Source organism: Macaca fascicularis, chromosome 13 (genome assembly GCF_037993035.2).
Source record: "Macaca fascicularis isolate 582-1 chromosome 13, T2T-MFA8v1.1".
Classification (NCBI taxonomy): Eukaryota; Metazoa; Chordata; class Mammalia; order Primates; family Cercopithecidae; genus Macaca; species Macaca fascicularis.
In genome coordinates, this window is record NC_088387.1 from 95,209,793 (window position 1) to 95,222,055 (window position 12,263).

The 12,263-nt window shown below is 52.0% G+C and overlaps 1 protein-coding gene across 3 annotated transcripts in view; it reads right to left on the reverse strand.

Moving 5' to 3' along the window:
- Nucleotides 1-339: 339 nt before the first annotated feature.
- Nucleotides 340-12,263, reverse strand: part of MAPRE3 (microtubule associated protein RP/EB family member 3) — a 58,356-nt gene continuing 46,432 nt past the window's right edge. Inside the window, exons 2-7 of one of the 3 annotated variants that reach the window (XR_012422567.1) lie at nt 5,189-5,316; nt 4,059-4,204; nt 2,998-3,438; nt 1,797-2,904; nt 1,505-1,657; nt 340-1,257 (exon numbers count right to left, since the gene is read on the reverse strand). Coding sequence is in view for 2 of the 3 variants with exons in the window: in XM_045369606.3 (XP_045225541.1) it covers nt 1,189-1,257; nt 1,505-1,657; nt 1,797-1,951; nt 3,237-3,438; nt 4,059-4,204; nt 5,189-5,309 (846 nt within the window). In the remaining variant the exon portion in view is untranslated. The remainder of the gene's footprint in view (nt 1,258-1,504; nt 1,658-1,796; nt 2,905-2,997; nt 3,439-4,058; nt 4,205-5,188; nt 5,317-12,263) is intronic. The other 2 variants (XM_045369607.3, XM_045369606.3) reach the window with 2 other exon arrangements.

Sequence of the window (12,263 nt, forward strand, 5' to 3'; positions counted from 1 at the left end):
TTCAGCTGAATCACTATGGTGAGGTGTGTGAGCTTTGACAACAGGTGGGGAATGACATGCAGTCCCCCTGACCCAAAGGAGACTGAAACGAAGAACCTCTTGGCCAGGCCACTACGGTGTCATGGTGTCCCACAGCCGCTTCACCAGCTGCCCCTTGTCATGGCCACGGGCCCAGACCTAGTTCCTTCTCAGGGATAGGGGGTTGGGGCCCCTGCCTGCCCTCAGAGCCCTACCACCAGTGTTGGGCACTGGGGCTAGGCTGGAGCTGGGCTCCGAGCCCAGAGCTGGTGGTGGTTTCCAGGCCTGTGGGAGGGTGACAGTGAGGCTGTGTTGCAGCTGTGGACTTTTACCGCACAAGTTTATTTAAATAAAAGTGAACACATATGCAGGCTGGTGCCTGAGGGGCAGGGGGTGGGCAGGGCGGGTGGGAAGCAGACAGACAATGGGGTCCAGGCAGAGTCTGTGTGGTGAACCAGGCTGCTGGAGGGAGTGGCTGGGGGCCTCAGGGCAGCAGTGGGCTTCGGTGTTGGGGCAGGGGGCCTTGGGTGGGTGAGCCTGGTGCCAGGAGGTCATTTCCATCCCTCACATGCCCCCCTCCCTCTCCCTGACCCCCTGGGCCTACGGCACTACCTCCTCAGCCCCCTCTCCCTCTCCTGACATCAGCCTTCCCCTCAGTTACTGAGAAGCCAAAAGACAAAATAAATTAGAATGGGTGAGTCCAGCCCCAGCCCCCAGCCATGGGGAAGGGAAGCCAAGCCAGGCACACTGCCCCGAGCCCGTGCTGTCAGCTCTGGAAAAGAACAGGTAAAGTGCAAGGAGAATCCAGTAAGTAAAAATATACCAATGACTTTGTCAAATACACAGCTGCTGGCTGTCGGGAGCAGGTGGCTGGCTGGGGCGGGTGGCAGCAGCACCCTGGGAAATGTTGGGTGACACAACAGAGAGACAACAGAAATAAATAGGGTGGGTGTGGACAGGGGTCCTGCCAACTGGGCCAGCGCCACCCAGGACGGGCTTCTGCCTGCTTTCCGGCCCCATGCCCCCAAGCCCCGCTCGTCTGGCTCCCCAGTGCTGCGGCACTGACACAAAGCACCCGGCCGACCGTGTTAGGAAAGGACTATAATGTGGGAGTGGAGCAGGGAGGGAGGCATGGGGAAGCCGTGCAGTCAGCCAGGGCTGCGGCCGCCCTCAGTATTCGTCCTGGTCTTCTTGTTGATGCTCTTCAATCTCATCGTCCTCAGGGGGTGCGAATCCTTCCTGGAGGGTGGGAAGGAGAGGAAAGTGGTGGGCCAGGCAGGCCAGTCAGGGCTTCTCAGGTTCTGTAGGCAGCTGAAGAGCAAGGGGTCAAGAGCCTGGGAGCCCTGCTAATAGGTGACCCTGGGCTAGTAACTTTACCTCTCTCTCATCAGTAAATTTTCTCCACGGTCCCTTCTGGCCCTATCACACTTCTGGTCTTAGGGCCAGGCCAGACTGGGGAGTGCCCAATGGGCCTGGGAGTGCTCACCTCCGTTGCATAGAGGATGCCAATGATGCCTGAGATAACAGGGCTGTTTTCACTTTCATGCTCCTGGCAGATGAGCTCGATGTCACGAAGTTTGCTGAAGTAGAAGTCACGTTCCTTCTCCAGCCCATCCACTGTCAGCTTCAAGTCCACCAGCTGCTTGTGACAAAGTGGTGTCAAGTCAGAGGTCCCCACCTCAGGCTCCCCTGCCTGCCCTTTCTTGTCCCTGCAGACACCCCAAGGGCCTGGCTTTGGTGACAGGGCTATCTCAGCTACCCTTACCCATCCCACTCACCTGTTGGTTGAGTTCAAGAATTTGGGCATCAGTCTCATGGCCACCATTTCGGGCTGATGGAGGATTCTTCCGGAGAATGCAGGGGGGGGCCACGTTGCTCAGCCGGCCAGAGGTCTGCATGTTTTTTGGGCCTGTGGGGGACGTCCTCTGTGGAACTGCCCAGAGGGAAAGAGTCAGGTGAGTCCACGTGAGCCCACAGCACACGCGGCAGGAGACAGCCTGGTGTGAGGACTGCGGGGGCAGGCCCATGCGACAGGCAGGCACTCTCACCCCCCTGCCCCCACCCCAGGAAGGCCATCTACAGCTAGGCCCCGAGCCTTGGCCACATGGACACTCCAGCAGCTGGGCAGCCGTTTGGCAAGCCTGGGACAGCAGAAACTATAAGGAACTAAAGAAGGTATGAGGTGTTGGGGCCGGGAGAGAGTTGGCCTGAGGGATAGAGGAGAGAATATAGGACGGCAAATTTGGGGAAGCGGAGTTGGAACGGTTCGGGTCCCTCTCATACTGATAGCTAGAGGAAAGGCAGCTGGCACAGGGCCTTTCCTAACAGAAGCCCCAGCCCAAAGCCATCGTCTCTGGGTGGCTGTCCCTCCTGGGGCCCTATGTCAGGATGGGCTCTGTTGCCCTCTGCTGGGCTGGACCAGGTATCTGTACAGCAGTGGCCAAATCAGGGACCCCAGCTCCTCCCCAGCGCAGCCAGCATGCCGTGGCGAACTGCTCACTAGTGACTGCACCTCCCTAGACAGAGCGGGCTGTTTCTAGTGCGAAGCAAGCAGGCGGGCGAGTGGGGCAGGCCCAGGCAGAACGGCAGTGCAGACAGAGGAGGTGGCTCTGCTATGACGGGGTCCGACGCGGGCTGGGGCTGCTTCTCTCCCTTCCCCTCCCAACGCTGCTGCTTCCCAAAGGCCCTATTGCTTCTCTCCCTTCCCCTCCAGGACTCAGACAAAGCCTCGTTTCTAGAGACTCATCTTTCGAGGACTTAGGACTGTTGGGCCTTTGGAGTAGGGAAAGGTGTGATCCAGCTTGGTAACTCCTGCTCTGGCCATCCAGTGGGCAGGGGGCAAGAAGGGGCTGTGGTGCTGGCACCAGGCTCTTGGCCTGGATGCACCTGGACGGAGAAACCAAGTCACCTTGCTGCCCCACCATCTTGAGGCAAACAAGTTAGCTCGTGCTACGAAACAAAGTGTCTTGGGCCTCCTACCCCAGCTGCCACCATGGCTGGTGCTGGTGGCTCTCCTCTTGGAGCAATTTGTGGAGCTCTCTCACCCACTACTTTCACTCCCCCGGTCTAAGCGGCCAGCAGGCGGCGTCATCTGAACTCCGTGATAACAAGTCTCCTCCAGGCTGGCAGGGCCGGGCCGTGGCCCAGGGGGCATTCCTGGCTGTAGAGGCCTGCCGGCCCGGCCCCCCATGCTCCCTCCCCCGGCTCGGGCACGTTACCTGCTGTGCCAATGAGTTTCTTGGATTTGTTGAAGATCTGATCACCTGGGTTAGGAGGTGGCGCTACGTCCTGGCCCTGCCGCGCCAGCAGAGGGTTGTAATCCTTTCCATCATAGTTTGCGTCAAAGAATTTCTTAAACCACTGAATAAACTCAAAATTATCTTGGAATTTTCCTTTCACTAATTTCTCTACAGGAATGATCTGAAATAGACCACATAAGCAGAGTACTTTAGCCACCTGCTGCTGTAGGGCCGCCTTTCTCTGCTGAGGGCCACTGCTCTCAGGAAAGCCAGCCCCTGGGCTGCAGCGTCCTCCACCTTCTCCACTTGCCCCCCTCCCACGGCACCACAGCAGACAGGTAGGCTGGCAGGCCCTGGTCTCAGATCCAGAGGCATCCCTTCTCTACAGGCACCGTGTGGAAGAACTGTGTGGGGAGGTGTCCCTCGGCTCTCCTGCCTGTGTGTGGGCTGGGGGTCTGCAGCCACCGAGGCAGGAGAGTGAGCAAAGACACTTTCTTGGGCCCTACAGAGACAGAGAGAGGTGGAACTTCACAGGAGCGGTACACAGAGCTCAGTGTTAGGGTGGGCAGGGTCCAGAGAGGAGGAAGGGAAAGGACTGTTGTCATGATGGGATGGCAAGTGTTGTGGGCTTTTCCATTGTGCCTTGAAAAGGGGGAAAATTCCCTCTGGAGAGTTGGGAGGTGGAGGGAGGCGCGAGCACTGGAATGACCCCAGGAGCCCCAGTTGCCCGGGCTGATGGGTCCTCTTCTTCCCCAGGGTCACACTGCTCCTCGGGCCCCTCCCCGGAGCGCAGGCACCTACTTTGTCAACACCCATCTTCTTGAAAGCTGCTTGCAGCACCTTGAAGTTGTGGATGTATTCATGCTCTAGTTTGGCCTGGAACTTCACTTTCCTCAAGTGCACACAGCCAGGGAAGAGCATGTCCATGAACTGGCAGTAGGCTGCCCCTGTGGAGAAGGACAGCTGGCTGAGGGTTCTCGCTGCTCTCCTTCTGTGGGCTGCTCTCTCACTTCCCCAAACCCCATCTCCTCTTCTCTCTCCTTGTTCTGAGGCTGGGGCCAGTCCTACTTTCAGGATAGACATGGCCAGAATCCCCCCAGCTTTCCACGAAGAAGAGCGATGACTATTTATTGATGCACATTATGTACCAGTACCACATCACACACTGCATGTAGGTAGGGTAATCCCAATAGCAACTCTAGTTACTTGGTGATATTGTCTCCATCTTATGGATGGGAAAACTGAGGCCTAAGGCAGCAGAGTGAATTGCCCAAGGTTGCACCACCAGAAGAGCTGAGAGCTGGACCCAGAGAGATGAGGTCAGACTTGTGGCTCTGCCGCCATCCTGGCTCTCAGCTCCCCGCTCCTCCTTTCCCTGCAGTCCTTCACGGTGCCTCTCCTGCTCTTCTCTTTCCCTGCTTCCATTTCTTGACTTCAGCTCCAGATAGTCTGACTGGTTCAGGGCCTCCAGCTCTCCTCCTTAGTCTAGTCACAAGCTACAGCCATGGGCTGCATAATGATGGTTTGGTCAGCGATGAACCACATATATGATGGTGATCCCATAGGATTATAATACCATCTTTTTATTATACCTTTTTTATGTTTAGGTGTGTTTAGATGTGCAAATACTTACCATGTGTTAAAACTGTCTGCCGTATTTAGTACAGAAACATGCTGTGCTTGTTTTTAGCCTAGGAGTAGTAGGCTATACCATATAGCCGAGGAATGTAGTAGGTTACGCCATCCAGGTTTGTGTAAATACACTCTGTGATGTTCACACAACAACAGCATCGCCTAAGGATGCATTTCTCTGGGCACATCAGTCATTCAGCCATGCATGACTGTATATTCCCTGCCGTGGCTGCTCTGCCTTCTGACCTTTCTTTCCTTTCCTTCCGGCAGGGCCACTTCCCATATTCCCAGCCTCCTACCTGAACAGAGCTGTTCTATCTTGGTATAGTTGAGGTGCAGGGAGTCGTTGACCCATGCAAGCATATCATGGCGACTCAGATTTTCACTGGTCACAGATGTGGAGTACACATTGACGGCCATACCCCAGCTGGAAAGCAAGAAAAATGGTGAGGTCAGCACTGGGGCCTCATGCAGCTCCTTAGCTGTCACGAGACACGGGCTGTATGATCCTGGGAAGTAAGAAACATTCCCTCCAGATTGCCCTCACAGTTTACCCCCAGAGGGAGGGTCTTTATTCCTTAGACATTTCGTGAGCATCTACTATATGCTAGATGTGCGCCAGGAGCCAGTAATTCCAAGTTAATTAAGATATGGCCTCTGCCTTGAGGCATTTACAGACAGGCAGATCCCCTCAGTAGGGAGCGATGGGGCAGTGAAACAGGCACATAAACGTTCAGGGACAGCACAAAGAAGGGCGTAAGCGTATCTGCTGGGCAGGGTCAGTAAAGGCTTCAGAAAAGAGATGTTGGAGCCTGAAAAGAATAGGAATTTTCCAGACATAAAAAGGGATGGGTGGAAGGTATTTGACTTTGGTATGGGGGGATGTTCTGGAACAGGGTCTAGCAAGAACAAAGGCAGAGCTTATTCTGGGCACTCTGAGTTGTGGAGCAGGCCCAGGGAGCAGATTTTTCTGTTGGGGTGTGGCACAATGAGGTTGGCAGGGACAGGTTGCCAGGGCCTTGTTTACCAGGAGGAGGAATCTGGACTTTCTGTTTGGATGACGGGAAACCATTAGAGGGTTTCAGCAGACAGTAACCTGACCAGATTTGTGTTTTAGAAAGCCAGCTAACCTTTGCCTCTGTTCTGACTTCAGATTCCATATTCCTGTGGCTGACGCAGACGCATCTAAATTCTGCTTGTCCACAACCTTCCCTTAGAATATGCTTCTGCCTCCTGTATTCATTATCCCAGTGAATGTCACCACCAGCCATCAATCACCACCTTAGAAAGCTGCGGGGTCATCTCAGACAGCCTACTCTCCCTCATGCACCTATTAATTCTCATTCCTCAAGTCCTGGAACCCCCCCTCCCCAATCCACCCCGTTCTGCTTACCTTCAGGATTTATGCATACCGTTGTCCCTTGGTATTCATGAGGGAATTTGTTCCAGAACCTCTCCATGTACCAAAGTCAATGCACAGTCAAGTCCCTTATATAAAATGATGTAGTATTTACAGTTAACCTACACAACCCTCCTGTATGATTTAAATCCTCTCTAGATTACTTATAATACCTACTACCATGTCACTTCGATGTAAATAGTTGTTATACTGTATTGTTTGGGAAATCATGACATGAAAAAAAAGTCTGTAGGCGATGCAACAATCCTTTTTATTTCCTGAATATTTTTGATTGGTATTTGACTGAATCCACAGATGTGGAACCCACAGATGTGGAGGGCTGACTGTATTTTCTCTCTAGCCCAGGCTGGCAGGAGCCTCCTGAAAGGCCTTCTAGCCTTCAGTCTCCCCCTCCTCCTAATCCATCCTTGACACTGCTGTCGTCAGAATCTAGCTAAAAGCGGGCCTGGTCACCCCCCTCCCCCACTCGAAGTCCTTTCAGCCAGCAGTCGTAAAAGAGACACTCCTTGGCTGAATTTGCCTTGCAGACTTAAACTGTTTAGCACTCATAGTGCTGGAAACAGTTTTGAATTAGTGCCCAATATTTTAAAGTTGAGATGTTTAACAACTTGGGATTTCTGGCTTCTTTTGGCCACTCTGACCCTATGCTCCCGCACTGAAACCAGCAGTTGGCGTGGAGCCAGCAGTGAGCCTCCTTCCCACCCCACAGAGGCCAGGGCTCAGTTGCTGCTGCTGACTTGCGCTGTTAAGAAGAGGAGGACATAATTCTTGTAATCAGTTCTTTATCAGAAATGGAGAAACAAGATAGGTCAAAAGGACTGTGTTTTCCGAGAATTGTGAGGACATGTGTTTCTGGAGTGAGCGAAGAATATTTCTCCAGGTTTAATATGTAAAGTGTCTCTGTGAAATAAGAATACATCTTACACACCCTATATTCTTACAGGAAGAATATTTCCCTATCTGTTGCAGGCATCTGCTGTTATCATGTGACTCCTCCCGACCACTTATCAAACTCATAAGGGGACCCCACCTCTTCAGCCTCATCTCCCACTTTGCTCCCCCATTTAGGAGCCATAGGCAGCTTCCTACTCACCCTCTCTCTGGAATGCTGTCCCCACCCGAAAGTTCATTCTCTGCTCCATGGTTCTCAACTGTGGCCCCAGACCTGCAGCACTGGGACTATATGGGGATCAGCCAGTTAAAAATTCCAATTCTCTTGCCCTCCCCCAGACCTACTAAATGAGAAACTGCCTTTGACCAAGAGGCCCGGAGGATCTGCAGGCATGGTCCTGTTTTGAGCAGTACTGCTTTACAGAGGGAGGCTCAGCAAGGCATCTGCAGAGCTGTGTGCCCCTCACGTTCCCAACCCTGACCCCAAGCACATAGGACGGAGCACGTTTAACTTAAATGAATGCTTTGAAGAAAAATCATGAGAGAAAACCCTCCTCTTTATTCCTAGTTCTTCCTCCTTTGAAAAATAAACCTTGTCCTTCATTGCCCAGCAAAGGGAGGCCAGGTGGGGCCAAAAAGCCAAGAGAAACAGAAATGAATTATTGTCATGGGAGCTCCTAAAGACTCAGGACCTGGCAATTTCAGAGCTTTCCGAGGGTAATGTTGACTGCATTTGAGTCTCCTCCTCCACAACGGCTCTGCGCCCACTGCCCTGCATCTTGGCCCTTGCGCTTACCACTGGACTTTTAAATGCCTGTGCCCCGTGTCGGAAGTGCCTTGAAGCCAAGAGTGGGGTATCCAGGCCTGTCACAGGCAAGACGTTCAGTAACGCTGAACAACTGAGTAATGCCTTGTGTCCTCTCCTCTTTCTAAATCGTGTCTCATCACCTTCTGGCCTGGGTCCCCCTGCCATCCCCCGGCCATCCCCCCTCCACCGGCTTCAGCCTCAGGACTCTACTTTAGCTCCAGGAGACTTTCTCTGACCCCTCTGTGGGAGGCATATGCCTGTGATCCTACAGCACCCTGGGCATGGCTCTTCATGGCATCCCACACGGTCTCTTGAAATCATGTGTGTGAGACCTGGTGTGGTGGCTCATGCCTGTAATGCCAGCACTTTGGGAGGCTGAGGGGGGCCGATCACCTAAGCCAGGAGTTCGAGACAAGCCTGGCCAACATGGCAAAACCCCGTCTCTACTAAAAATACAAAAATTAGCCAGGCGTGTAATCCTAGCTACTAGGGAGGCTGAGGCAGGAGAATTGCTTGAACCCGGAGGTGGAGGTTGCTGTGAGCCAAGATCATGCCACTGCACTCCAGCCTGGGTGACAGAGCCAGACTCTGTCTCAAAAAAAAAAAAAAAAAAAAAAAAAAATTATTGTGTGCCTGCCCCTTCCACCTGACTGTAAGCTCTTCAATGGCCAGGTTGTGTTCCATTCACTTTCGGGTTCCACGCCAGTTCTTGGTGGATAATAACTGCCTAACCATATTGGTGGAGTGGAATTGCAGACCGGAGTTAGGGGAGTGTTTCCCAGTTCCCAGGACACACCTAAAGTAACAGGAGGAGGAGTGGATGGATGGATGGACGCTAAGCTTGCCGAAGGGGCAGAGTGGGTAGGGTCAAGGAAAGGGCATCTAATTTTGATGAGTATTATTATGTTGTGAACTGCAATAAATTGAAAAGATTTGCCCCTGTCCTCAAGGAGTTCATAATCTTATTGCGGAGAGTAATGCACCCATGAGAACAGTATAACCAAATGCCCAAAAGTGTGCTGGAAACAGCAAGTGCCACAGGAAGCGGGAAGGGGAGGGCACGCAGAGGTAGAGAGAGGGATGTGAATGGCCCCAGGGCCAGAGTGGTCAGACTCTGCCAGGTCCCCAGGGAGGATGAAGAGGACGGCCAGGAGCTGGTACAGAGGGCACCAGCTATTCCGGGAACTGTCCAGAATGACTCTGCAAGAGCGTTCCACAGGCTCAGAGACTCATTCCTTATGAGGCCCCTGGGGCAGAGTGATTCTGGGCCAGCTGTGGCTGACAGGCCTCAGAGAGGCTGGTCTGGTTTGGGGTGGTTCTGGGCGCAAGAAGTAGTCTTAGGTTGGTCCTGGGAGTTCCCGAGTCACTTTAGGGATTCTGTTTTGTTTAAAGTATATGAATTTCAAGGACTGACTACTGAAGAAAAGTAAAGGCAATGGTCTTAGTCCAAACATATCCTCCAGTTTTTGACTGAAATTGTTTGAGCCTCAAGGGTCTTCCAGCCTGAGGGCAGCTTTCCTGGTTCCACAGGATTGGACCTGCTAATGGTTCAGGCCTCCTCCATGCATTGCAGAGGTTCTTTACTAGGAGAGTCCACCGGCTTCTCCTGCAGAGACTTCAAGAGGCTAGAGTGTAGCCCAAGTGTGTGTGTATAAAATATATTATATATACATTACATGTTATATGCACATATTTTACACACACACACACATATATATATACATAATTTTAAAGAATACCCCAGGTGATTCTGGTGCACAGTCACATATGAGAACCACAGCCTTCATTTGATATGCATACTTAGCCGGGATTTACTGGCTTTTGTTGCAATGGCAAAGGCTGGAATGTTGGGATGTTCCGCCACTTATCTGGGGGGAAAATGCTAGCCAGTCCTTGGTACACAGCGAAAATCTCCAGTTTCCCTAGAGTTTAGAACGCAACTAAAGGCCTTGCTTTTCGGGCTTCTAAGAGTCACTAAGAGCCACATAGCTACTTGAAAAATGACCAGGTCTTCTCAGCATTGACCCAGTTTTGTCAATGCCTGATGATGGGAGGGTATTTTCCACACCTTTGGTCTGACTCTAGGGTCCCATGAGTGCAGCAGTGCCTGTACGAAGGAAGCTGGAAAAAATGGCTCCTTTCAGGGCCCAGCAATGAATCATTCTGTTACCCACTATGGGGCTTCTGGGGAAGCAGGTAGCTAGTAGCAGGAACAGAGCCTCAGTCCCCACTCAGGATTCACTCAGGTCCTCTCAACTGGGGCTACACTCTGCCCTAGTGGGGGTCCATTTGGCTCAGGAGGACTCATCCAGGGCACCCAGAGGTCTCTGCAGGAATTCTCTGCTGCATTTGCTAGGGCAGCATGAAGAAACAGCCTCCTTGTTTCCTTATCCCTCATCACACTGGGGAGGGCGGGATACCCTTTTAATTTTCCTCTCCTAGCTTTGGCTCTGTAAATAGAACTAAACATGGCCAGCAGGTGGCACCCAGGTCCTGAGCAAAAACTCCTTTAAATGTATCCCTCATCCTCCAACCCCCCTTTCCAGAGCTCAATTTAGAGCCCAAATTGGGAGCCTCTAAGAGCTGGGCTGGCTGAGGGGCCTGGAGCATTGGGGCTGTTCTAAGATCCTAGACTGAACTGAGCCAGCCTCCGTATCCCCCAAAACCACAGTTTGAACTCACCAAACAGGTCCAACTTCTGATTGCACTGGGGGTTGACTTGGGCCTGGACTCACACCAGACCAGCTGCTGGGGGCAGAGGTGTATAAAGTATTTGCCCAAGCATCAGGGTCTAAGTGGACCAGCTGCCTCCAATTACAGCAAAGACATAACCTGATGAAACTCTTAATAATAACGCACTTGTTCCCAAGAGCTCCTTCACCTCCCCAGAGTGAATGGTAGGTAGCTACTCGGAGTGGGCAGGCTCTGTCCCAAGAGATGTAGTAGCAGTGTCTTCCAACCCCATCCACATGTTTCTACCATGATCTTTGGCACACGTGACTGTTAGGAGAAACAGACCCTGATTGGATTGTGGCATGTCACCATCCAGGCAGATCCACATTCGAGGATCAGACCGACAACGTGGCCTTGGGGAATGCCTGCTCTGCTATCAGGAATGTAGTCAAGGGCAAGAAAAGTTGAGGAGGTTTAATCTGGTGATTTTGCTGAGTCATTTCCTATACTAGGACTATAAGGTTCATGGTGCATTCACCCGCAACTAGGAAAGGCAATTACAGCTCTCACTGTGGAAGGGGAAGCTGCTGGTCATTCTGCAGACTGAGGCCTTAAAAATGGTCATCAAAACCAAATCCCACTAACCCATGGTCAGAAGGGTTTCTAGAGACCATCTGCTTCCTTCCCAGGCAATTAGGACTGCACTTAGATCTAGGCACTTATATTCTTAAATCATAAAGATGGCCAATAAGGCTGCACAACTGAAATTTCACATTCTATTATTTAATGACCTTATCACCAGCCTAAATCTAATTTTGGCTTTTTGTTTTTAAGTCTATCTTCCACAAATATGTCTTAAGGGTAATTTAGGGGCCCTCAGTCTTCTCTAATTCTCTAGATCTCCTTTTACCTCAAGGTTAGCCCTGTTCTGGCTGGTCCCTGAAAGAACTCCCTGCAGTTTCCAGGCCTCCACCTTCTGCCCAGTGTGGCTATGAAAGACACACCAGGTCTATCAGTCCTGAAGGAGGTGGCCAGCATGCCTCCAGCAAGCTCCAAAAAGGTAGTGCTTAAGAACACTGGATCTCCAGGCACGTCACGTGGGTTCAAATCCTAACTGTACCATTTCCTAGCTGTCTGACTTGACTTTAGGTCTCAGTTTCCTCATCTATAAAATGGGGACAGTGACAGCTTTCACCTCACAGAAGAGTTATGAGGATTAAGTGAGCCATGTGTACACAGTGCTGAGCACAGAGCCTGACATTCAGTATGTATTTGGCAAGTGCTGTCAGCATCACGGGGATAGACAGTAAGAATCTAAGGGCATTTGTTTGAGGAGTAGGTGCCTGACACGCAGCCAGCTTCTGGTCTCTGAGACCACAGAATGGCCAGTCCAGAAGGGAGACAGACTACGGAACTTTTCTCTGCCGCTTTGCCTTGAGACAGCCACATGGTCTTCCCAAAGCTGGGCTCTGACCACAATCCCTCCCCAACTGCCACATAGCCTGCTTTGTAGACGCCATCCTACCGGCCAAGACAACTGGAACAGACGCTGTGGGATCAGAGGAGAGAGAACTCCGCAGAG